The 27941-nt window shown below is 38.5% G+C and overlaps 1 protein-coding gene across 6 annotated transcripts in view; it reads right to left on the bottom strand.

Moving 5' to 3' along the window:
• PDE8B (phosphodiesterase 8B) overlaps nt 1-27941 on the bottom strand; it is a 76935-nt gene that overhangs the window by 31425 nt on the left and 17569 nt on the right. For 5 of the 6 annotated variants that reach the window (XM_085567076.1, XM_085567078.1, XM_085567077.1 and 2 more), the window contains exons 2-5: nt 9556-9615; nt 4757-4947; nt 3406-3465; nt 1402-1459 (exon numbers count right to left, since the gene is read on the bottom strand). In XM_085567076.1, coding sequence (XP_085423202.1) covers nt 1402-1459; nt 3406-3465; nt 4757-4947; nt 9556-9615 — 369 coding nt within the window. The remainder of the gene's footprint in view (nt 1-1401; nt 1460-3405; nt 3466-4756; nt 4948-9555; nt 9616-27941) is intronic. The other variant, XM_085567080.1, reaches the window with a different exon arrangement.

Genomic DNA, 27941 nt, shown 5'->3' with positions numbered 1-27941 from the left:
GTCTTGAAAACAATTCCAATAGGAAATTATTACATTATTCAAGCTCTCTGATAAATGTGGGACAGCAAGAGAGAGTTGTTAGCGCAGGTGTCAGGTGCAAAAAGATTTTTCTTTCCAAGGCAGAGTACCACTGAGCCACATCTCACAGCCACAGAGTCTCCTCTGACTTCACTCAGTACTACACCTACAGTTTTAATCTAGTTTACAAAACACATTGCCCTGCATTGGGTTCAAATGAAACATTAGACCTGAGAAGTAATAAACTTCTCTTTGAAAAATATTTAAGCTAGAGAGAGAGAGAGAGGGAGGGAGGGAGAGAGAGAAGCTACACTAATAAAACACTGGAATTCTTGGGCTGACCTTTCTCTTAGACTCACATTTCCAATTTTCAGAGCATCTAAGTGCTTTAGAAATGCTTTGGCTCCACAATACTTTTGCAGTACAGGCAAGATTTTATACCTCTATTTTTGTGATATCAACTGAAAATGGTAATTCTGGTTCATGTTCTGCTGTATAAACAAACTTCAGCTGAATGTGAGTTGGCTCAGACCCTGGGCTCAGTATGACCATAGGAGAATGAGATTTTTGCCTGGTTAATTCCATCTCTTCCCTGATTTTCCTTACTACAGTTAATTTTCCTTAACATGTATATTTTTAAAAAAATACATACAGTTAATTCAAACTAATTCTCCAGATGTGCTTCTTTTGCTTAAGTACACATCCTTCCTTATGAATGGCTAACTTATAAAATGCAGCTGGTTTACTTTAGAGTAACATAACATTAATATCCATCCAAAGCCATTCACACAAAGGTTGGGAGAGGATAAGAAACCTAGATTTTCAGAGCTGAGAACTGCTTTTCTGCTCTCTCCTACAAAGCCCTTTGAGGAACAGTATGAACAGTTAACTCCTCCCTTCTGCTACTGGTACAGAAGTGTCTCTAACTCTGTACTGAGAAGAATTGGTGCAAACGAATATAACAGTCATTATGAGGGGAAAAAAAATCTTCACAAGCTGGACCAGGTTTATAGTCCCTTTAGAAGAGAAATCCCAGCAGCCTAAGGCAGATGGAGGGGTCTGGGTGACTGTGATATGTTAATCAGAGTTTCCTACCCCTGTTTCTTGGTGCCGTCATAAAACTCACCCACTACCCAGCCAGACCTCAAGAAGGTAATCTGAGTACAGCTGCAATTCTGAAAGGACCACCTAGATCACCTAGAGCTTTTGGTTCATACACTTCTGGAATACTCCTGAAAAGAAAACTAAATCAACTGCCACTGGTTTCTTATCAATATATTTCTGACAGAAGAGGATGTGTAATTTTCTATTTGAGGAAGCAGAAGTGTCTGTAATTTATGAAGCTACTATGTTTTCTATATTACATAGGCAATTTATACATACCCTATCAAAGCCTGCATCAAGAAGGGGGAGAACAGAAGTCTCTTCTTGGTCAGCAGATCTACAAAACAAAATCACACAACCACAGAATTATTCAGGTTGGAAAAGACTGTTAGATCATTGAGTCCAACTTTTAACCCAGCAGTGCTAAGCACTGAACAGCAGTGAACCACTTCCCAAGTGCCACATCCACACATCTTTTAAATACCTGCAGGGATGGTTATTCCACTGTCCTGGGCAGCCTGTTCCATTGTTTGCAACCCTTTCAGGGAAGAAACTTTTCCTAATGCCCAATATAAACCTCTCTCAGGACAACCTGAGGCCATTTCCAATTGACAGATCCCTTGATATTTGGGAGAAAAACCGGACCCTACCTGGTAGGGAGGATATACCCTCCTTTCAGGTATTTGTAGAGATAAACAAAGTCTCCTTTTCTCAAGGCTAAACACCCCCTGCTCCCTTGGCCACCCCTCACAGAACTTGTCCTCCAGATCCTTCACCAGCTGTTTGCCCTTCTCTGGACTCACTCCAGCACCAGAATGACCTTTCTGTAGGGAAGAGCCTAAAACTAGCACTAGCCTAAACACAGCACTCAAGGTGTGGCTCACCAGTGCCCAGTGCAGGGGGACAATCCCTGCCCTGCTCCTGCTGGCCACACCATTGCTGATCCAGGCCAGGATGCCATTGGCCTTCTTGGCCACCTGGGCACTGCTGGCTCATGTCCAGCCACTGTCACCAGCACCCCCAGGGCCTTTCCAGCCCCTCTGCCCCAGCCTGTGGAGCTGCCTGGGGTTGCTGTGACCCAAGGGCAGGACCAGCACTGGCCTTGTTGAACCTCACACCATTGGCCTCAGGCCATGATCCAGCCTGCCCAGACCCCTCTGCAGAGCCTTCCTGCCCTCCAGCAGATCAGCACTCCCACCCAGCTTGGTGTCACCTGCACACTGCCTGAGGGTCACTCCATCCCCTTGTCCAGGTCATTGATACAGATATTAAGCAGGGCTGGTATATTATTTACTATAAGGGGATACAATACTTGAGGATTAGATGGCATTAATCTAACATAGTTCTCTAAACATAAGGAACTCAGTGAGAAGAGTTTTTCCTTAAATAAATATGAAAAATCATATTGTTACAGAAGTTGATGCTACAGTCTTCTACTATATGTATTTGCAGCTTCTATACAGCTTGATAGTTACTCCTACAGCAAACCTGACTGACCCTCCAGAGTTCTGTATCTCTTTACATACATAGAAGGGGATTGCAAAAAAAGTATGAAGAAGATAAAAAAGACATTCTGTGATATCCTATGAGAATTAATCTAAAAATGTTTTATTAAGATAAAGGTGAAGCTCAGTTGTAAAATCTTGTTCAGCAAAAAATTTAATTGATTTTCAAATCTTGCTAGTAATAGCTCTCCAGCCACTCTATTTCCTAATATCCTAATTGATTTAGGAAATGAATAAAAATTATAATGGATTCAGTAGTGTGTAGGAGTTCTAACAAGGGTATTTGAAGATATTTGATAAATATATATTTAAGTCAGTAAGAATTCTTCCTAAATGCATGGGTTATGAATTACTGAATAAGGGTTTACAGACAACATTCTGGTGAATTTAGCATCAATTGGATTGAAGTTTGCCCCATCACCCAGTTCAGTAAACAACAATTTGTTATTTATCTAGTTATTTCCTTTAGAAAGTAATACACAGCTTTCTAGATTGGATTAGTATTTTCCTTTCCTCTTAGAAAGAACACATATCTGTCTGGTTTTCTTACTATACAACCCATCATGAAGATGACAGGGATAATACTAGTCAGTACTAAAGGGAAAATATCAAATACTCAAAACATCAAACATCAGCGGCCCATTTCAGGTGAAAAATACTACATTTACTCTGTAAGACTTGCTAGTCAGATACTTTCTGTTATTAAATAACTGTTATAGATTAGATATCTGTTATTACAAAGTAAAATGAAAACCTTTCACAAACCAGTAATACTTACGTGCGTGGAACCACAGCAAGTATTACAGTGTGCTCTGATAGCTCTGTGGCACGAATTGACCTGAGGAAACAAAAATTTCTCAGTTACACTGAATGCTTTCTCAGTATTGCTCTGAGTTCTTTCACTGAAAATAAAAATGAAAGTCAGGACTGAAAGACACCACTGAGGCTAGACAATATGAAGTGCACTGCCAAACCTACCTATCCCCATTTAGACAAACCATTTTCATTTTGCCACCAGATTTCTCATTTTCTTCTATGCAGGTAAGAGGGTAAAAGCTCCAAAACCTTAGTGTACAAACATCAGCTTTTCAGACCCATTCTTATGACCTAGCAAAGGTTTCCTCTGTGTACTCAGCTTATCTGGGGCAGACTGCCCTGAATGCATGTGTCAAAAAAGGTCAGTACATGCAAAGCATCTTCAACGCCCTTGACTAATTTAAACAAGAATCTCTCAAATTTATCACTGTCCTTCTAGACATTGCAAAATTTTGTTTAGAGGGTGGGAAGTGCTTTCAAGACATGAAAGTAAGAAAAATGGGCATAGCAAATTACAAAAGACTACAGTTCATTAAATACTGAATAAACAAAAGTTTACCATGTTGCATATTATTGAGAAACCAAAAAAAGATGTGACCAGCTATCAGAAGAACACCCCATTTGTGTTTTACTGGCTAATGATAGGTTTTTTTCACTCATATCACCCTGTTCTAAATAGACAACCTATATGTTTATAAAGACCAGCACAAATATTTGAGCATTAAAATGCCCTTTGTCATAAACATGGCAAATTTCAGCTCATGGCAGACTAGAAGCACAGTATGGTGCAAATGGTATGCTTCAGCTGAAACAATGTATTTTAGCAAAGGATTTCAATACTAAGCACTTGTAATCTTAAAGCAGCTTGAACACAAACATGTGGACTAGAAGAGTGATGCAAACTTTTGTGAAGAACTGGCAGTGCCTGGCCTTGTGGACAAACAAACACATTCCTTTGAAGTCTGCAGCTTCAGATTTTGCTGCAGCAGTAAGCCAGGAAAGAAGCAGCACCCACAGCAGGGAATAGTTTCACAACAGCTTTGGCCTATGTTCTGATAGAAGCCCCATGACCTAGAGATAATTCTACAATTCAGCTTTGGCATAACGTAATTTTCATATTGTTATCCTCTTACAGATGTATACAAACCTCCTAGCTTCGGTCCCCAAACTTCCATTTTACTACAATTTTAGGTGTTCATTTTTTGTTTGTTGATTTTATCTTTCTTCCCCTTATTTTTGGTTTAAAATTAGGAGGTTTGTTTTCATACAGTGTATTCCAAATTTTAAGAGAAGCATAAGGTGCTTTAGGTTACCTGCAGATATCTTCTGCATCAAAATATTTGGAGTTCCTGTGATCTATAACAATTATTTCCTGGTGCTTATCCAGGAAACATTCAAGTGCTGATTCCAGAGTCCAGGCAACATTGCACCTGTATCCTGCTCTGTCACAAGCCCACCAGAAACCATTGCTTTGGTTGTCTTCTTTTGCAAAGATTAGCAAAACCTGCAAGGGATGGAAAACAGCAGCACCACATTAAGCACGTAAAGTAGTCCTCTGCATGAAGAAAGTCTTAACAAACACTTCTGCCCTTTGGAAGGTTTAAAATCTGCTTTAAAAGTGGGAAGTTTGAGCCACAGGTTGTAAAACAACCAATGCAGTAGTACATCTTTCTTGATGGATACCACAGTTGTCAATAGATAATCAATAGTTAACAACAGTTAACTATATACATAGTTAATAGTTTTAAACATGGACTGTTTAAAAGTTCAGGAAAAAACTAGCTTGAACTGTGATGATTTTTTCCTAGCTCCTGTTCAAATTCAATCAGCAACCAGCCAGAATGTTCAAACATCATTGCCACTCTCATCAGGCCATCCCAGCTACACACACTTTTGGTTGTAAGGAATTTATGAAGTGCAGCTGCCTCAATTACTACCTATCATCCCTGAAGACATGGGCAAAAAAATGTTCTTTTCTTCTTTGATCACAAAAAAAAAAAAAAAAAAAAAAAAAAGGCATTAACCAATATTATTTCAAAGCTGAAAAGAACAACAGACAAGCAAGCATGTACAGGAGGAAAAATATTCAAATGTGAGAAATTTTTGCCCAATAAATTGTACCAACCTGTCCCTAAGCTTATGAAGTAATTTAGACAATTTAAACTGAACACTTAAAATACTGCTCCCACAAGATCAGCTAGGAAGTGTATGGAGATGCCACCCCAAAGATGCTGTAGGAAGCCTGTTTGCAAGCTGACACACAGAATAGAAGCTGAAAACAGCTGTATTTCTTTGCTTCTCATGTAAAATAAAGTGTTTTTTCAGAGAGAATAAAGTTTTTATCCTTGCCCCATAACACACAATTTATCAGCGTCCAATGTTTTAATCCAAGTCATGCATTCATTCCCCATTACAGCTGCACATATTTACCATAGCGGCTGATGACTAACCATGCTACCCTATGTGTCAGATGTAGAAAAGGGCTAATTTAGTGCAAATATGCTGTGAAAAAGAAGGCCTCAAAAAGTCAAAAGTTTATCCATAGCTATTAAAATTGCACAAAAAGTCAGCAGCCAGAGATTAGTCATGTATAAAGAAAAATCCTATTTGTTTTGCAAATAAAACTCATCCCCTGACTTTACTGAAACAATATGTTAAAAAAAAAAAAGTCAAATTTTCCTTCAAATGCCTGTAGAAAAGGCCAACAACCTTTATCTGCCTTGCCTTATGCAGCTGTGATGTCAGTACATGAATTTCAGCACCATCAGTCTAGAAGCTAGAAAAGGTGACAATAGCTTTCTTCTTATCTTTAGCTGTCTGGATTGTTGAATTCTAAACAATAAAAAAATCAATCATTGTTACTGTGACAGTCAGAGTTTCATTAAACAATGGAAGAAAATTATATGTTCACAAATTCTGTAAGTATTAAGAAGGTAAAAATTTTAATGTATTGGAAGGTTTTTGATTGCAGTTATCAATAAGCAGATTGGTTTACTGACACTTAATATCCAAGGTAAATGTTGTCACTCTTTCTAATCCCTGGGTTTTTTTTTTTCCAGAGTTGGAAAGCAGTCATTTGGCCAAACTGCAGGTTTTCTGATTCCTGAGTGAAGTCCCTATTCTGATACAATCTTCTGTTTGGTTCCAACTGCCATTAGTTTTATTTTGTTCCTAGTCTGAAACATTATGGGGAATGAAAATTTGAGGGGGGCAGGGATGCCACGTTTTTTATCTTCCTTTTATCAGCACTCACAGTTTGGAAATAAAGGATGGCAAAATGCAATAATTTATCAGCTTTAAAATAATGGAGCTTAATTAAACCATCCAATCTCTCCCTGGTAGCTAATTATCAGTGCACAATTTTTTCTGAGAATATTAATTTTAAAATTTGTTTTAAAGTATTACTACTATGCTTTCTCATTACCATTCATATGGAGCTTATTATAAATCATCCAAACATAATGCAACTAGAAGTATATTTGAATAATGCTGTCAAAGTCAAGGCAAAAATATAATAATCCATATAAAAAACATGATCAAGGAAATGCTTAAATTCAATCTGTGTTCCTTGCCAAAAAACTTCAAGTAGTTAATTTTTTGCTTCATGATTTGCCAGTGTTACTGTAAGAAGTTCATTTTACTCAGTGTTGCTCTAGTTTAGGAATACCATGGACTTTCTCTGTAGAAGCTTTTCCAATTTTGGTGATGTACTGAAATTTTTACTCCCTTTCTAAGTATTAACTTACTCTAAGTATTTACTTAGAAAGACACAGAACTATTGCACATCTTGTTCCCTGTTTATTCTACAAATAATATGGACAAAGAAAATAGACAAAAATTTGCTTTAAAGAGTTTGAAATACAAGAAACACAAGCTGAGGATAAACAAGCTATCAAAAGGAAAAAGAAAATGACAGCAACTTAAGAAGCTACTTAATTATTTTCAAAGCATCATATCCCAGCAAGAGACTTTCAAGGTGGAAAAGACATGGTATATGAATAAAATTAGAGAGACACTCCTTTTATATTGGTATGAGGGAACAGTGAAATGCTGTGCATCATCCTGCTTTATTTGCAGCTCATCAGGGAAGATCACAGTGTCAACACTGTGAAAGAAATGATGGTAAATGAATGTCCTAAAAGGTGAGAAAATGCAGCATTTGAATAGGAACATATTCAAACATTTATGAGCAAACATTTCTGCAAGAGGATCCAACACCTTTTTTATGTGCACTAATTGTTTATAAAAAACACATCTCCCGTGTCCCCTGGAAAAAGCACATTTGTGTGTACTTCCAGCATTGTCATTTCTGAAATCAAACCATTCCTATTTACAAGCCTTGGTACAAAGCTGAGGCAATTGTGCAATCTGTATATGGGATGTTTGGAGGGTTGGAGCTGGCTGGTTTACTTTGGACTCTTCCCTTTACCTCTTAAGGCCAGAACCACCTGGGTCACAATTCTGTACAAATGAAACCAGATTTTTACTCTGACATATATGGTCATGAAGCCCAGTGGGGAATCTATTAAATGGCTTTATGGCAGGTCACAGGCACAAGTGAGGTTACTTCTCAGACAAAAAATATGTGCCATTTTGAGGTTGGCACAGGTGTCCCATAGCAGCATAAAACACAGCAGAATAAAATGAAGTTCACTAAGAAAAGCCCCAGTGGCAGTTGTTTTAACAAAAGGAACTTCTCAGACAATTGTAAACATGATTAATCATCTGCAATAGACATTTTAAATGTGATATTCAGTAGCTGTTTGCACTGCACAGAGAAACACATAATTTTATTGTCAAGATGGAATAAAAGATTAGCACATATTTTTAAAATGTGGGGATGTGTGTGTTACTTGCCAAATTATCTGAGGTAAGGTGGCATGTTCCACAAACAAACGAGGTGGGTTTACATGAAGTGTTTTACTTAACTGTAAATAAGTTAACATATGGCAGCATCTTTGAGGATAATTAATAGTTAATAATTTTACTTAATAATTTCTGCTTAAGATTCTCAGTTGTGAAGTATGAATACAATATAACACCCCCATTTGAAAAGATACCAAGAAGAAAGTCAGTTTTTAGAAACAACAAAAATCCAACTTTCCCTTGGGCAAATCCAATTTCTACGAAGTAATATTCTGACAAAAGTACTAAGAGTATTTGTGGTTGTTAAATATTTTCTGGATAATCTTTCTGAAGATGAGCATGATCTAAAAATATTTTTCTGTGAAAAGTTCCACACTTGTATGTTGAAATTCCCTGCAAAACTGAAGGATGTTCTAGTGTTGAAGTCGCTACTCCACAGTCTTATTACAATATAAACAAGAAATTTCAACAGATCAAGTCATCATTAAGACTGAATGTAAAGCCATAAAAATGTAAAGCTTTATAATGCTTTTCTTCCACACATAGGTTTTTCATAGAAAGGGTGATTGGTGATGACATCTCTGTATTTTACAGAATTAAAAACATAAATTAATTCAGATGAATTATGTATCACTAAAACAATGTTAAAGGCTAAAATTATTTAATTTCCTATAATCTGAGAGTTCCAACATCTACTATAAGCTAAAAAAATAGCACTTGGCATCTGATACAGGAACAAAATGTACAGAAAAATAAGAATGTATGGATAAGTGCTGCTTCTTAGCTGAATTTGAACCTGTCTTGTTGGAGTTCATGTGATTTCTTGGATTGGTGGTCTGTAAAACATAGTTCCCTGTCCTGTTGCGCAAAACCCAGCAAAACTGAACATATACCTAAGTTTCATTAATCTCTCAGCTCTGGTATATAAAAACTGAACAATTTTTAATATCCATAGAGGCAGCTCTTTCCCTGGTTGATGTACACACACTCACACTCCTACTGGTACGAGGAATGAGGGGATGTTATGGAATGGAAATCTAAATGGTCTATTTATTAAGTTAATTTATTTGATAAATTTACTTGTAGATCTTCTCAAGCAATCAGATACACAAAACACACATTATCCCTCTCACAGTCCTTGTACAAGTGAAATTAAAGTATTATAGTTAACTAAAGGGTTTGAACCTTAATGTCTTCATCTATCAATACTGAATTGGCTCTTCCAGAAACTGAAGGAGCATCTTACCTGAATTGGGTATTGTGTCAGTCTCATGGGCCCAACTTGTACTTCTGCAGTTGAAGACTGCTAAAGAAGAAAAATACAGATTTTTTTTTTTTCAGTCTGGTTCTTAAGGTAGCATTTTATAGACAAGAATTAAAGATCAAACAGAACCATGAAAGATACTAAAAGCCAACACTGGCATATGAATAGCAGGCTTAATTTTGTTGCTTTGAAGTGCATCTTACATCATCTTTACCAAATTCCTATTTTTGTTTTACTTGCCTGTAAGTTAGAAATGGTAGGGTTTTAAATAAGGAAGCAAGAAACACACACTTTCTTTTCCCTCTTTCCCCAACAGAGTACCTAGGTTACATAGAAGAATTTGTTTTTGCTGGAGAGTGCAGAAAACTATTTATCTCTGGCCAAAAGTTATTCATTTGAATGCAATAAAAAACTTCTTTAAAAGATCTTGGGATTGATAGGGAAAGAAGTGACTTTTGAGAAAAGAGAACTTGTTTGGGTTGCAGATTTGAATGTTGTTTTCCAGAACCATAGCCTTCAGTTTTCAGGTAAAAATATCCCTACCATGTGAGCCATGACATTTTCAGAAGACATGGTAGCACATCATAATTTAAACCTACTGTGAGAAAGCCAGTACATGTGGGCTGTGGCTGCTTTGTTTGTTATACTTCTTAGGAGCTGGACTACGTTAATAGTTTTTGTGTCTTGATACATTTCAGTACACTTCTCCTGCACAGTACTGATTTGTTTCACTTCAGACCATTAGCTACAGAAGGTTGTTAAGCAACAGAACAATACATATGTCCACACAAAGGTGCATGAGAAGAGTCTTTAAACCCTTAAAATGTTCATGCATATGGAGAATTAGTTGCATCTTACCAATCTCCAAAAGGGCAGATTCCTTGCCCAGGTACCCCAGGTGCCCCAGATGTAGATGAGTTAAAGAAATCACCCTGCAAGACATGTAACCTGACCAAAACCCTAATTGTAGGCAGATTCCCAAGGCCATTCCCTGGCACATGGGAATGCTGCAGCCTTATTTCTGTGGCATTTTTCTCTGTGGCACTCATTAATCCGAGCCTTTTATACAGGCAATACTTAACCCTTAAAAGATGTATTTTTCAAAGGAATATGTATAAACATTTAAAGCGGATGAAGTTCCCGGAATTCTAATGCTTTCTTTAGGGAATACGATACCGTGTTAAGCATTAACAGCCCTGCCTGCACGTGAGACAGAGGCATTATGTGTAGCTACAACCGGCTGGCTGGACCTTCACGCACCGCTGCTCATCGATTCTTCCCAGCCCCACCACGTACGTCAGAAGGTGGTAACGGGCAGTGCTCCAAAAGATTAAACTACAAAGCCTGCCACTGTTTTCCAAAGCAAAAACTGCCCCCAATATAAGTGCAGTTAACCTCTCCTTTTCTCACAGAAAATCTCCACTTCCCACTTGAGCTCCGTCCGTAGCAGAATGTAGCTTAGTGCCAGTAAGCATATCTGAACAGAAACAGAACTTAGCACCCATCATCAACCATGAGTTGAGAGTGAGTTAAAGAAACAGTTCTCTGAAAGCCCCAACCAAAAGAGAAAAACAGCACATTCATATTCCAATGGTACTCAACAGGAAACTCTTAAATAAATATTTTATCATCATCCACTTTGATTAAAAAAAAAGGTTTGAAGTGATCTCATTAGACAAATCTGTAAGACTACACAAAGACTTCAGCCAGCCTCAGAGCAAAAGCATGTTTTTTGACAATACGTAGCTCAGACTGTCTCAGAAGGTGTGGATCAAAAGCATCAGATTCTTCAAAAAAAGAATACAGACACAGCCATGTATGTTTGGACACAGATATTTATTTTATTCTCAATTTATTAATGCCAGGGAAATATCAGGGAACTCACATTGTAAATGAATGCCTTCCACCTTCTACTGCTTCAGAAGATACCCAGTGTTAGTCACTCCATATTGTCAGAAATGAAATAACTGTGTCTAAGACATAGATCAATGCAGGCAAGTCTATCAAGTCCTTTACAAAGATTACTTTATAGATTAGCCACTTTTCTTATCCTGTTTATTTTAAAACAAGAGCAACAAAATAATCCACTCACTCAGACTCTGACTCAGAGTTTTTCTCCCAGCTGTTTCTGTGTCAGCCTTATGAATGAATAGAAAACACTTGAATAGAAGGACAAAAAAATCAGGGTCTTTCTCCTTCTCCCTTCCTTCCAGATTCAGGGTGCTCCTGCCTTTCCTAACAGCAGAAAAGCTAGGTGTGAAAATTCAAAAATCAGAGACTCCTGATGTAGGTGAACTGTCCTGCTCAGTGCAGACATGATAGGGTCAGAACCACAGAGAGACGGAGATTAGGTGCTGCTCTACTTGAAAGATTGCTATGTGTAGTCTTTGAGTTCCCAAAACGCCCAACTTCATCAATTATACAATGCACAGAAGCAGATGAGACAAATTAAGATTGGTAATGAACCTGAATATGGGAAGGATAAATATACCTTCTAATTAGATGTAGGAAAACCTATGTCTGATATTCTCCTTTTTGGTCTTTAAGTTCTGAGTCTTGTTTTACAACTCAAATCAGAATCAGACCCTTGGATTTACAGGCCCAAACTGCTGTTGGTATAAGTAACTGACTCACTTTTCTCTGTCAAACCCAGCTAAAGGAGGCAGCAAAAATAATGACATGTGTGCCTGGCCTTCATAAATGTCCTATGGATCTCTCACTCACCTGAATGAATTAATTCCACATCTCCTGAACTCTCAGAAGAATCTGTGGACAATCCAGACCATGTGGACATTATGTATTAGTGCTACCATAACCATACCTCTGTTCATTTCCTCACTTAAGTGAATATCATATTGCTGATGATTTCCAGTTTAAATAAAACTCTCATTATTTGACTGACTGCCAGGAAGGACTGCTAATAGATCTGCAACCTAAATCAATTAGTGTAGTAGCTCATAACAGACTTTTCTGGTAAAACATGCAGAGACAAGCTTGATTCTAAAGAGGCCAGTGAGAAAATCCATAATTTCAGTGAGCAGAGGAACAGACACTGTGTTGAAAACAAAGAAATTACCACCTAGAAATAATAAAAGCATAAAACCAGAGGAAAAAAAAAAGTTTGTTTTAACATTTTTAACTGCCCAATATTATTTTCAGTATCACTGTAGTCTCCTGAGCAGTCTCCCCAGGAATCAGCTATGAAACAAAGTCAATAGCACTTTCTTAGCTCTTATGCTTTTGTGCAAACCAGTGATCATCAATTACCTTACTATCATAGTAGTGCCATTAAGCAAAATGCATTACTACTTCATTGAATTTTCACCTTTCTAAATCGCCAGTACAAAAGTCTTTACCTCAGTATGGCTGCAGAGTTACAGCCCATGCAGTTTATGAATCATCAATAATTACCAACACGCCACTGTAATTAGTGTAGACTAATTAGTACAGCAAAATCATCTTGCATAATTCTGTGCTGCTTCAAAGCAACAATAGCAGCTAGAGCCAACCAAGCAGCGATGCAAAGGTGTCAGTGAATTCAGCCTCCCGAAAAGGCTCGGGATGGATGTGCCAGTTGAGAAGCAGCATGCAGATGCTCTCTGCCCTCTTCCCCTTCCCTGTCACTAGTGCATCCCTTCATTCAGCTTTGTAGTGTTTTCAGACACCTGCCCTTTAGCTTTGCAAGCCAATAACAGGAATCTCTTTTTGACCCAGCTTTCACCTCAGCCTTGTGCTCCCTGGCTGCATCTTTGCCAGGGCCTGTTTGCACTGCTCTCCAGCTCAGTTTCCTCTATCCACACTGCTGGTGAAGATTGACTCTTCAGCCTGTTCCTTGGCTATTACAATTTTCATGTTTGATTGTACCACTATTTTCAACCTCAAGCCCCTTGGCTTTTTTTTTTTTCTTTTTCCTGGCCAAATTGCAGTCCACAACCATGTACGACTTCAACCCTGGTGTTAGTCTTGCATGAATTCCCTTACACAATGCAGGGACAAGAGTTCTTGTCCAACACCCTTGGCCTGGAGCTGGTGTCCTGCACTTCTTCCTGCTACAGCACACCAGACAAGGGTGCCCAGATCCCCTTCTGCTGTTCAGAAAAGCTACATTCCTCTGTTTTCCCCCCTTTTTTGTCTTGTCTTCCTTAATAGAACTATATCACAACCTTTCTCCTCTTCCAGTTTTTTTTTCACTTTTCGTCCATCCAACTCTACAGGTATTTTTGTACAGTTTAACACTTGGCCACTCTTTCTCTGTTTGGAGTCTCCACCTCTTTCTTTGTCAGCTTCTACAGTCACAGAGAGTATCACTTGACCTGTTTAGCAATTTGTGTTTATAAAGAAGATACAGATTTATGGGAGAAAACTGGAGAGCTTCTTTCACCTCTGAGTCAAAAAGCCCCGAAATGATAATTTGGCAAAGGCTGGGAGACTAAGTAGGATTAATCACTCCTACAGTACATACTCATATTGCTGGAGCTTGGTCCTGAGCTAGATGGTTTTGTGGTCTGACCTCCCCAGCTTTTTCAGACACCATCTTTCCCTGCCTTGCTCATTTGACTGACTGACTCCTTATCCTCTCCACCCACCGAAGAGCTACTGTCCCAGTAACTACAGCAACTCTCTTTCAGGAACGATGGCTCTCTGCCACCTTTTTGTCAAATTCTGTTGGGTTTTTACTTTTTTTCCTGTCAGATTCTCCTTGCTGTGGTTTCCAGTTGACTTCTACATTTACTTGCTGAGCTGCTCGTCCCCTTCATTTTCCTCACCCCACTAGAGGGCTGCCAACTCTGCTCCACAGCTGCTCCCCTCCTGCCAGCTGACTGCCACTTTTCCATGGGGTCCCAAGGAGCATTAGATATTTCGATAGCCCGACTCTGAAGTTAATGCAAGGTATGATATTTGATTTTCTGAAAACAATGATCAAACACACATACTACTTAGAAGAAATAAGGTTTTATCACTGCTGGTTCAGCCACTTCAGTCTCTGCAAGCACTCCTAAGAGAAGTCTGACCCATAAGATATGTAGGTAAAAAATACATACATGCATTTAAAAGTGGTGGCCTACTAACAACACTTGTGACAACACACACTGAGGCATACGGGATAAAATACTTCATCCACAGGCAACAACAGGACCCTAAATCCACAAGACCTGTAGGTTTGGCAGGGTCTGCATATAGCTCAAGGGTAGCATTCACAAACCTGCATCTGCTTCTTTTGCCTCTCAAAAGCAAACAGAATCGGGCTGAGGCCATATCAATACCCCCACTTAAAGCTGTGTCACTGCACACAAGATAATTAGATATTTAAAAGGGAGCAGAACAAAGTAAAGAGGAAGAAGAGCCCTTCCATGACTACTTTCACCTCTGGGTGATGAAATTCAGCTCCTGTTGTGTACTCTCACCCATGACCTTTGAGCTCCTTTTCTGCAATGACCTGTGTCTGAAAAGGAACATTAAGCCCTAACTTTCTTTCCCACCTCCTTCTTCCCTACCAACGTTGTCATCACCTGGTGAGAGAGCAGTCATTTAGCAGTGAAGCATTTGAAACCAAGCATGGCTAGGCATAGAATATCACCTATCAGATCCACCAGCCCATTGCATCCCTGCATTTCTTCTGTGCTCTGAATACCAGCCTGACTGGGTTCCTAAGGGGACCTGCCATAGAGATGCTTCTGTCTGCTAATTCTACATGTTCTTCTGTGTGAGCCATATGCCAAGACTTCATATCTTAGTAGAGATAAGATGGTCACCAGTTCTGGAGATAAGCAGGAGCCCTCATAAAAACTTCAAAATAAGGACCAAATGCCTAAAATTGAATTTCTGTGAATGACACAGTTGATAACATAATGAATGTCTAAGTTGGTTGGGGTTATTTGTGTTTCATTCTCAGAGTCTGCTTTTCCTTTGTACAAACTCCTTCTGTGCAAAGCTGAGAAGTTTTGTCTCAGAATCAGCTTCAGGAACAGATGTTAAGATTTCTTTCTTCCTTCATTCTCATTCTTCTCTATATGTTTTCCTGACTTGTGTTTCAAATAAAAAATTAGATAAGTAAGTAGTCAAAACCACAGATCTGTTTCTTCTCTATTTCTCACTCCTTTTTTTGTGCCCAGGACATAAGTCATCCATTTTTAAGCAACTAGAGTCAGTAGTAGTCATATAATCTTGCTGTTTTAATTTAAAATCAGTGGTAAGGGGAGAAAAGCAAACAAAAGGGATGAAGGTAAACCTCTGAAAGACATGGAGAAGAGAGAGGGAAACAAAAGGAAGTTAGCACCAACAGGTCACAAGTAGTGGATCACCTTAAGGAAAACAAAAATTGAGAAATTAATATCAGTGTCAAGTTGATAGAGATTTTAGATGACTTCTTGAACAAACAAGCTGACACTTTTAAAATAATCCTATGAGGTTTAAGATAATAAATATGTATCTGATATAAAATGATAACTGAAGAAAGAATATTATTTTAGGACTTTTTACATTCTGTTCCCAGTTTGATAGCAGCTTCCTTGTGCATACATTATCATAATAGGACAATAGAACAAACAAGCAGAAAAAGACACTAGTTCAGCCATTATGGTGCTACATTTGGCGTACAAACTACCATTGTTGGGCTGTCATCAATTCTGCTCACAGCAGCAGCTACTCTGAGACCTTTCAAGGCTGCAAAAGACTCAGAAACCCCCTACCCATAGAGGGTAGTTAACATCTCATTTATTCCTATAATTTTCAGATTAGGACTTTCAACAGCATCTGGAAGTAGTCCTGTAGTTTGTACATGCCATTTCTCACCATGCAGATTTTTCTTATGTGGATTCAAGGATCATGATCTACTATTAGAATGACTACCAAAATTCTGGTTCTTGGTATTAACATAGAATAAATTTGGTATTTGAGATACAGTTGGCTGAATAAATTTGAGTAGGATGCTCCTTAATAAAACAAAAAAAAAAAAATTCCCATTTTTGAAAAACCTGTGAGGAGCAATCAAAAAAAAAATTTGTCAAACCAGCCAATCTTGGTCCAACATCCTGTCTTCAAAAGTGGCTAAAAGCAGATGGAAAACTGGAAGATGCAAAAGCAGGACAAGCACTGAGTGACACTGTCCCTTACACCCCTAACCTTGATGTTTATAGCTTGTCTTAGCTTATGCTTTTCTGCTCACAAAGCAGCAGGGCATGTAAATTAAAATCATTCCTTTCTTCACTGACCATGTAGAGGTGTATCAAAACTGACAGCATTGGGAAATTTCCACCCCTTCCCCCAGATATTTGGAATGTGAATAAGAAGAAGTGTTTGGCTAATGGCTTGAGATGTTCACTCCAAAGAAATAAAGAAACTCCAAAGAATAAAGAAACACAAAACTTTTGAAGGCCATCTGGTCTCTTCAAGTGGTGCTGAAAGATGCTTGGTCAGCCATGGCTTTGCCTATCCCTTGCCAGCATGGCTGCAGCTCAGCAATCACATTCCAGCCTGTACTGACAAGACAGAAAGTAAAATCCATTTTCTGGACAAGTGCTTTAATTTCCAAACTATTATCGGATTATTATTATTATTATTATTATTATTATTATTATTATTATTATTATTATTATATTTTTGGAAGGAGAAACAACTACAGAATGCATCAAGCTTAATTTGAATACTTTTATCAACAGAAGTTTCTCTGAGAGTATATTTATTTTATTAGCACACAAATTTCATTTCATTGAATATGCTTGGCAGGTAAGTTATGTTAATGCCCTTGCAGTGTGAAGAGGTGAAGGGAAAACAAACTTTTACAAACATCTGTCAAATTGAACAGAATATGTCCAGACTTATGGATCTTGGCATGGTGAGACTTCTTTCTGTAAATCCATCTGTCGTTATTGTCCATTCTCAACTTCGCAGAAGTATGAGTCACACACATTACTAGGGAATCCGATCAAATTTCTTTACCTTAGGGAAAAACACACCAATTGAGACTGAGCTGTTTCAAAAACATTTGCACTGGTGTCTGGGAGAGAGAAAAATCCAAGACTATAGATACAGAGAGATATAAAAGTTAATTGTATTTTCATTTTTTTTTATGTTGAGGTAGTCAAAAAAGCAACAAAGATCCAAACAAAACAACATTATACTACCATGTAAATTTATGGCGAACCAACATTTTCATTGTTGCACATAATCTTTTGCTTTCCTTGAGATAAATTAATGAAAAGTAGAAAAATTGAAGAGAAAGCAACAAGAATAATAATAAAATTTCAAGTATCTTTGGATAACTAAAAAGACTAGGCTGCTTCTTCTAGGAAGAGAGCTTCCTAAGGACCCGAACAGGTATCTATGAAATCAGGAGTAGCGTAGAGCAGAATGAAGAATGACTCACCAAGAGTATTCCCAACACAAGAGATTTGATTCCTGCACTTAGAGCAGGCCACTGGAAAGGGCAATGTTAAAAGAGCAGTTGAACAAAACTTGCCAAAGGTGGGTCCCTGTGCTGCTGCACAGCACACCAGTAGGAACATAACCTCAGCTCACAAGCCCTTCATCTGTAAGTTAAACGAGGCCCAGGGAGTGATTGTTCTCCATCTGCAATCTTTTCTCTCTGCTGTCTAAGACTTCTTACACTTGCCCAAGACAGACAGGCTTATGGTTTAATACAGTAGATCAATTCTCGAGCATGGCTATTAAAATTGATACAAACACCCCAAGAAGTGAGTTTTAATACCGGATATTTCAGGTAATACAATCATAAAAATATGAACAGAAACAACTAGAACATAATTTGCAGGAAGAGATTAGCTAAATAGCCATGATAGCCTTCTATCGCCTCTTGACCTAGGTAAATATTCATAACTTGTGATGGATACTGCTAATCTGCAATCAAACAATGATTTTAAAATGCAAAATTTACTTTGCCTTCCAAACACTGATTAAGAAAAAGCATCTGGAAGTTACCTGCATGCACCTGAGTTACCTACCACAATTAATTTAACATTATTCTTCCAGTAGTAGATAACCTGAAAAATGTAGTTGTCTTGGCTTCCACTATTTAGAAAAAAACTATTTAGCATTTTACTGAAAGTAAACAAAATAACTAAGATATTATCAGCAGCCAGAAGCAGCACCTGAAATCTTGGTGTAACATGTAGGTAATTATGGACTCTATTACAAGGGTTAAAAGGGAAAAAAAAACTGATTCAAGGTATGTGCTGTGGTGTCATGGTTTGACACTGGCCAAATGCCAGGCACCCATGAAAACCTCTCAGTCACCCTCCCTGCTACAGCTGGATGGAAGAGAGAAAATTTCATGAACAGTTCATGAGTTAAGGATTGAGAGAAAATACTCCAAGGGTAAAACAGTCTAAAATGAAAGATACTGAGTTTATTACTAACAGAATCAGAGGAGGATTATAAGAACTAAAAATAAGCCCTTAAAAACACTTTTTCCCCCCAACCCCTCCCTCCTTCCGAGCAGCAGCACAGGGAGACAGGGCGTGGGGCTTTTGTCAGTTCATCACCCGAGGTTTTCTTCTGCTGCTCAGGGAGAGGAATCCTTCCCCCGTGAGGCCATGGGGTCCCTCCCAAGGGACACAGCTCTCTGTGACCTTCCCCAGCACAGTTCCAATCTCACCAGCAGCAGTCCTCCCAAAACTGCTGCAAACTGGGTCCCTCCCATGGGCAGACAGTCCTCCCAAAACTGCTGTGGTTGGTCACTCTTCCATGGGGTGCAGTCCTCCAAGGACAGGCTGCTCCAGCCTGGAAGCAGGGCCCCCTCTCTCCACAGCCTCCCACGGACCACAGCCTCCTCCAGGCATCCACCCGCTCCAGCATGGGCACCTCCCCCATGGGCTGTGGGTGGATCCCTGCATCCCCCATGGATCCCCAGGGGCTGCAGGGCACGGTGCTTCACCATGGTCTCACCAGGGCCTGCAGAGTTATCTCGGCTCCGGTGCCTGGAGCACCTCCTCCCCTCCTTCTTCCCTGACTTTGGAGTCTCCTGAGGGAAACGTTGTTTCCTTGACATGTTCTCACCTCCTCCTTTCTGGCTGGAATTAAAACTACACCACTACTTTTAGTTTGATTTCTTCTTATGCATGTTATCATATAGGTATTACCATCATCTTTAATTGGCTCAGCCTTGGCCAGCAGCATGACCATCCTCAGAGCCATCAGGGATTAGTTCTGCCACACATGATGGAAGCTTCTGGCAGCTTCTCACAGAAGCCACCTCTGTAGCTCCCCTGCTACAAAACAGGCCATGCAAAACAAACACATGGGGTTTTGTGCTGCCATTTCTCCAACACTATTCTCTGTAGATACTGCTGGCTTTCAACTCTAGCCCTAGGCTGCAGTGGTTACCAGGCTGCTTCTTCAGAGATGCATGATGGATGTCACCATCAGTGTTGGGTTTGTATTACCCCCTCTTCTCTTGGGTAGGCATTGCTGGAATGAAATTTTTCCTGGTTCAAAGAGGACTGTTCCTATCTTCTTTTCCCAGCTCCTGAAAGCCACCTACATACTATCTCAGCCTAAAACCTCTATAGAACACTATATTCCTCTTGCTGGAACAAAGAAGAAAAAAAGCCAAAAAAACTAACAAAATCCAGAACAAGCATGTTCTGATGAGAGTGAGTAATTTATTGAAGTTTTCTGAACTGTCTTGCAGTTAGAAAAAAATCTCAGCATTGAACTTTGATCTACATTTTACAAAAAACCAAAATAAACTCCAGTAAAGAACAGGGCATTGTACATAAAGGACAGATACATGTCCTTTGAAAACATAATGTTCTCTCCTCACTGCTCCTTCACACTGTCAGACAGCATTTGTTTTGCAGCATTTCTGTCTTCACTATTGAGTTTGGGAGCAGGCAGTGGGAAACAACTAGTTTGGCTTTTGATTAAAACTTTAGTATCCACAAGATACGTCTTAGAATTATGCCTAGGAACTCTATTGAAAATATCCCCAAACCTTCACAAAAATACAAAACCCAACAGCACTCCAAATTGCAAATTCACAGTATATCACCAATAAAACAAAAATTAAATCTTCCCAAGTTTATAGGATAACAGGCACGTATGGACACTTTTCCCATTACATTGACTTTAAAATCCAAACTTAGCATTTAAATAGATGTCAAAATTACTGATTTTGCCATTGACCTTTAGTTAGAAACCCACAAATAGAATTATTCCCAGAGCAGATCCTACCATCTCAAGTATAACAAGTGATGGTGTCTTGTGTAACAAAGCCTCCAGTTTAGCACTGTCTGTTATTGTGAAGCTACAAATTATCAACATGAAAGTCTGCACCATGTCTCACACTAAAAATTGTGCAGACAACGAAAATCAAAGCCATATTCTCATCTAAATAAACATCTCCAAGGCTCTTATGCTGACTGAATAATTCATGATCACATTTAATTCAGTTCAAGTTTCTATTCTAGTTTTGACAAAGCCACTGCAGCTAATCCAGACAGCAGCAGTCATGTCTCAAATACTCCAAGACTGATATCCAGATATGACACTCTGAGATATGTACAGTGCCTTACCCACTTGTGAGTCATCAAACTAAGCCACAATAGATGCTACTCAAACCCAGCATTTACACCCTCTGAGTTTTGTCGTTCAAGAACAAAGTGTTTACAAAGATAGTCTCACATATTTTGCTATTCTCAAAGACAGAAGACTTTTATAATAGGGCACATGGCTGACAGATCTTATAAGCTCTACCCAAACAAAGAGTGAGAAAGAGTAGGAGTATTTACACAAGGTAGGTATAAGTGACATACACGAAGTGGTAGAGAAAGGAAAAGCTCTGACTTGGAGGAACAGAGAAGCAGGAATTAGATGCATTCATACCTCACTGAAACAAGAAATACTCTGATGAAACTTAGTTACCCAGTCTTACAAACCAGAATACAGACATGAAAATTTGACTGCTATTATTCTATTCATATAAAGGCAGGTAGGATAAGCATCTGATTTGAGGATTTAACTTTTGCATACAGCTGCAATCCAAATAAGCTCCGCAAAAGTATGGAAAGAAGGCATACAATAGACCTTCACCTGGTCTACTGAACCAGTGCAAATTATTACTTACACAATAAGCAATAATAATTTTGGTATTACTCATCACTACTTACACAGTGTGTTATGTGTGAAATTAAAAGCTTTCTAGAAAAAGGGGTTCTTTTTGACATTTTGTTTCAGTCTTACCAAGGAGACATGCCGTTAAATTAAGTGCCACGGTTCAGACCCAGCATTACAAGATTCTACAGAGACCTCTTACTGCAATTCCAGTTTCTATGTACTGACATCTCTTTGAAAACAATATAGTTATTTTTGTCCACCATTAGGATTGTCCATTATGAGGATGTAATTATGCAACTTATTACCAACACATTACTGAGAAGATAAAAAAAATTTGCACACACAGTGAAGCACGACCCTCTTGCAAATATCTTGCCAATCAATTTTCTCCCACAGCTTCTGCACATGCACAGCATGAACTTCCACCCTTAAGAATTAAAAGCGGAAGTTCTGCCTGCTGTGTGCAGCGTTAACTGTCAAATTTTCTCTCCCCAAAGAAGAGTTGCAGTTGCCTAGTTTCCATGCACCTTGTACTGCAGAAGATGAACCCACCTCAGCAATTGTTTAATTCTATTTTATGAGCAAGATTTCTGGAGAAAGAAAGGGCTTTTTGTAAGTTAAAGGCAGCATAGCCCAAATGTTCAGGACTTCACTGAACTAAGCCCTTACTAAGCAACAGGAACTATATACCTACCATGAACTGTGGAAGAATATTAATCTCATCTCCAAGAGAGATCACATGGACATTAAAAGCCTGACACTTTCCAACCACCTTAATTAAGAAATCCAGCCTCTGAAAGCCATAAAATATTTTAGTTTCAATTCACAGCCAAACATTTTCCCCAACATAGATTTTAACAGACATGATGTCTTCACTTCAGTGGATTAGACCCTGTATCATGGACAACTCCAATGAATAACTCCTGTGCATAAGTTATTCACACTGTTACACTACAGTCCATGAGATTACAACAGAAAAAGCTATTGCTGAGTTTTCCATTATATATCTCTCTTGCATATATCTATTTTACTGCTATCTCTGGAGGCACTCTGCAGGGAAATATGCTGTGTTCCCTGATAATATTGTACTCATTACAAGTGCATTTCACAAGACCAGAAACAGTAACTTCTGTTAGTTTCTTATTGGGTCCCATTCAGTTTTCAAAGAAGTTAAGAAATATTTGATTGTCATAAACTGAAGGAAAAGAGCTGCCAAGAGAGCAGGAAAAGTGGTCTGGGCATTCAGGCCACTTGTACTAATCTATGTCACTCTGTGACAGAGTTCTATGGAAGAACAAAAATTTTGAGTTATGTTGAACAAAAGATGCCATAGAATATTATTTTATAAAACATATGGGGTCTCTCTAAAATGAGTGCAGACAAAACCATATTTAAAGATTTCTAAATACATATATATAAACAGAAACATAAAAAAATAATAAATTTTCAAGAGAAAGAAAATTAAATAAACTAGTCCTGTTCAAGACTGCTGGAAAGGGTTTGTTGGAATGCCACAGACAAAGCTATTAAAAAAACTGGAGGAAAAAAACCAACTGCAAGATAGGTAGGGTAGCAGAGAACCTTGGCTGTAGGAGTCATAGAAATGAAGTGAAATTCAAACAATACAAAGAGCTATGTTGCTATATGTTAGAAGCTTCTTAACTGAATGTAACAGAAAAAGCAGCCATGACAACTTAGGACTCCCATTAGTAAATCAAAGGCCAGAAATAAACATTTTAAGGCTTTGATGAAACTGAAGGAGGTATAGGAGTTGGCTTCCAACAATTGCAAAGGCCAGCTTTCTGACCCAAGAGTCCAGAAATTACATTTTACTTCATATAGCAAGGTGCTGTTAAAGATCAAATGCTTTCCCAAAAGCAAATAAGAGACTTAGGGCTGGGAGGCCTTCTCCTCTGTAATAAAATGTCTGTAATTGTTACAGTCAAAGAACATTAAAAGTTCATTTCTGTGCACACATAGAACACTCTGACTTGCTCACTAAATAACAAAAGAGCACCCCATACTCTTTCAGTTATGGTATTGCAAATATATCATTACTACCCTTTACAGAATTTAGACCTCCATATAAAATTACTAAACCAATGAATTTTCACATATGCAGTTCTTGGAGAAATCCCATTTTTCCCTTTTAGACCTCAATGGCATGGAGCTAACCAACTGCTCCAAATTTTGCTGCCAGACGTGGGTCATAATCACCCCAGGGCTATTTTAGACTTCTGGGTGCAATGACCCTGCAAAAAAGTTAAGTCAAATGGGTGCTCCGGTTTTTCCAGTCAAGCTGGATGGTTCTACCTGTGCCCCTAAATATTTTGCTAAGTCAGGCTTCAATGCAGATCAGGATTGCAAAGACGTAGCAGCTGCAGAGGATTATATCAAGCCATCAAACCAACTCTGTATCTCAGAATGGTCAGCACAGGATAATTTGTACCAGACCAGCCTAAGCATGTGTGACACCTCCCAATGCATTCCCTACTGAAGGCCTTAGACATATCCAAAACACACAGGAGTAATTTTTTACTTATTAATTCTCCCAAAAAAGCTCTTTTACTTATTTTTGTAGTGTTGCTGGGATCTTACGCATGGAACACTACCTCCTTTTTTATATATAGCTGAGAAGCACAGCACAGTCTGACACATTCTGTAATTTGCTAGTCATTATGTTTTTCATAGAGACTGCCACGTAACAGATACAGATTATTCAGAAAACTTACATTAAAAATAAAGCAAAGACATTTTAAAGTCCTCTAGGTAGATATAGTCATATTTTCAAAGCTGGTGTGAATCAACATGCCCTGAATCCACAGTAGGTCTGAGACAACAGCTCTGATAGTCCTAAAGGCAATTTTACAGTCAGCATGGTTGACTTACCATGCAGAGAAATCTGTTCTGAAATGGGAATTTGCCTTGTGTACTCTAAAAAACAAGTGGCCTTGACACACCACTGCAGTAGCTCTGAATCTGCAGTAGGCCAGAGACAACAGCTCTGATAGACTTAAAGGTAATTTTACAGCCAGCATGGTGTACTTACCACTCAGAGAGATCTGTACTGAGATGGGGATTTGTCTTGTGTACTCTAGAGGACAAGTGAATGTCTCAGGAAAAGAGCCCCCACAAAAGTTAGCAGAAATATGAGAAAGAGGGTAAGAAGTAATTTTGCTAGTGATGAGAACTATGGGGAGTTTATAGAAGCATGCACTGCTGACCTATTTCAGCATCACTTTTTAAGAAAATATGTATTGAATACAAAAAAAATGCTGAGAAAATGTCATTTCCCCACAAAAGTCTGAAGTGCTGGCTAATGCTTAATATTTCATATTAAACTTTCTTGTGTTTCAATTCCTCTTGCATCTTCCAGCAGAGACACATATATATTTGCAGATACAGTTTGTCCTCTACAGTTTAAAAAGTTTAAATAAAATGTCTTTGTATTAACTAGCATTTTATATTTCACTTCATTAAAACAACACCCCAAAAATATACTCTGCCATTAAAAATAAAAATCAAAAGAAAAGTAATTCTCTAATCTTGCATTGTAACTTCAATCATGATGCATGCAGAGGTATTTTTTAGTTATTCAGTCACTTTTACCACATTCAAAATATGATTGCCTAAAAACACTTACCATGAGTAAGCTAAGAAATATATATTTGGAAGTCTACAAAGGCAAGCTAAAGGCAAGTCTAGGCACAGTTCCCTTTTTATTTTGGGAGTGGGATCTTCATCTGTGCATTGGAAACTACCCCTCCAGCCAGGGAAGTTTGTTCCCACTTGGTCACACTGAGACAACCTCTGCAGTGTTGCAGGAATCCTCATCCCAAAGCAGAAATTGTCTTTGTGGTATTCTCTGGGGAGGCAAAAGCCACAGCATGAAAGGCATTGGGACATCTCAGAGCTTGGGACATTGACACTTCAAACTTTTCCTATATTAGATCATAAAAAAGTTTACCCTACTTCTGCATGTAGGGTAATGCAATAATTTCGCAGTTATTGATCATGTTACCACATTAGGAAAACGAAGAAGCCTTATCTATGCTCACAGAAAATAAAAACTATTCTTGCATTTCTCATGCATACTGGTTACTTTGAATTTTCTTTGTTACATGAGACACTTGCCAAAAAGTGCAGTATTTACACAGGTTAGACACAGATTTTCACAGTCTTTACACATGGTCAATTAACTAGATTTTACTATAAACACAGCGATTTCACCGGTACCCATAACAAATTATTCCATTGTTATGGAAGACTAGTGAAGAGGCTGTGACTGTACAAATAGGATAAATACACTCTAATTCAGAAAGATTTATTACTGCTTTAAAGGCTGATTCTGAGAAAATGAAACAGCTGCAAGAGTGCCCATCTTATTTAAGATGGCTTGGTTTAATGATTTTCTATGTTGCTCCTGACAGGTAGACTTGCAGTTGTTCCTATCTGAGATTATTACTTCTCACTGAAATGTGTCCAGCATGAAGCAGCACAACAGTGTTCATGAATTTATATAGACAACAGAACATACACGACCCACTGTCATACACTTCACCCTTCTGTCGCTGCCAGCAAAAAGAGGAAAATATTTCATCCATGTGCTGCCTCATATGACTAGGTTCTCCATGAAAAGAAAATGACAACAGAACCAGCAACATCCTACTCATCCACCTTGCTTAGTTTCTTTTGACAAATTTGAGATCAGAACCAAGCCAAATAAGAAACCGTTTTATTTAAAGATTGATTGCTAAATTCTTCACCTTAGTTCTCCATCTTTTTCTTCAAAACTTCCATTTCTGTATGTGCTCACTGAACACATCTGCAAGCATTAAATATACAGAGGAGCTAAATCTGTAACTACATACAAGATGTTATGGCTGATGGTGAGATGAGTAAATAATCACTCATTTTATTTTTCACCCTGAATATTGATCTAACAGTGCAATCTCTACCCAAGCTGTGAAATACATCATCACAAAAAGTTAAAAAACCATGTCAGTTACAAAACAAGGAGAAAGAGCAGCAAGCACTGCAATTCCATCTGGGGACACTGGGCATTTTTAGATTTGATCTAGTTGTTCAAGGCCACCTTATAATAGCAGCACAGCTGAGGTGCTTGTGCACCTGGTCAGGTGCCCTGGTACAAGAGTGGCTCAGTCTCAGCAAGAGCTGTAAGGTCGCAGTCCTATGCTTCCAACCTCAAAAAGGAACATCACTGGGCTGTAGTTAAGTGAAGTCAGCTGCTGAAGCGTGTATCCATCCTGACAGTGTGCATTCTGCAGCTGATGTAGCAGTAATCATTAGTACTCAAGCTTTAGTAACCTAAAGTTGGTTTAAAACTGCTGTGGGTATCTCTATGGTAACATGCTTTTGGACCTCCGCACTGCAGCACAAAGTGAAGTTAGCAGTACCAGACAGGGAGAAATTTTTCAGCTGGATCCTCCCAGCTAGCAGAAGATACTAATGTATTAGAAATAAAGCCTTTTGAAGAAGCAGTAAATAAGGAGAGCATTTCTATCAAAGTATAACCAGAATCTCAAACTGACTATAGTAAGTTCTAATTTACATGAAACACTTTTCTCAGAACTTTGTAGCTGAAATATTTTTCTTGAATAAACAGAAAATCCAATTCGTACAAATTCCCATTAGCATACAATCATCTGCTTAGCGAATTTTTAAGAAGACAAGCAGGAAAAATTTGGAAGGAGATTAGAGAATATGCTTCACCTGTTTTGCACTTAATTCTGTGATAGGCAGCATGAAGGTATTTTTTCTGTCACACATTTATGCCATGATTTTTTCTTGTCCATGCCATGCATATTGATAATAAAAAAGAAGATATACCTATATTGTCAGATACTAATTAGCTTAGACAATACTTGGAATAGACAAAGAACAATCCTCCTTCAGAGTGAGGAAGAATGATTGAAGATACTTAGCAGCTGGTAGAGGCAGGCTGTGAACTGTGACCAAAAAGGACCAAGAAATCCACACATTAAAATGTATCCTGAAATGTATCCTGCTTTGATCCCATTTTCAGTAATGGCAATACCTCTGCAACTATTTGAAAGGGCAAGGAGAGGGGCAATAAAATAAATAAAATGTATTTTGGGAATAAAGTCAACCAAAACTGGAGGAAAGATGCCAGCAGATGGCTCACCCACCTGCAGATAAGAATATAGCAAGTATATGTACAAACACACCAAAGAATCTCCCATTGTTCAAAGAACGCAAACTATCCTTTTCCTATGTGATCACTTCCTCAGTGATCCTATGCTGAAAGAACAGGT

Source organism: Lonchura striata, chromosome Z, assembly GCF_050655825.1.
Source record: "Lonchura striata isolate lonStrDom1 chromosome Z, ASM5065582v1, whole genome shotgun sequence".
In the NCBI taxonomy this organism is placed as follows: domain Eukaryota; kingdom Metazoa; phylum Chordata; class Aves; order Passeriformes; family Estrildidae; genus Lonchura; species Lonchura striata.
This window is presented reverse-complemented; position numbering and strand designations above follow the sequence as displayed.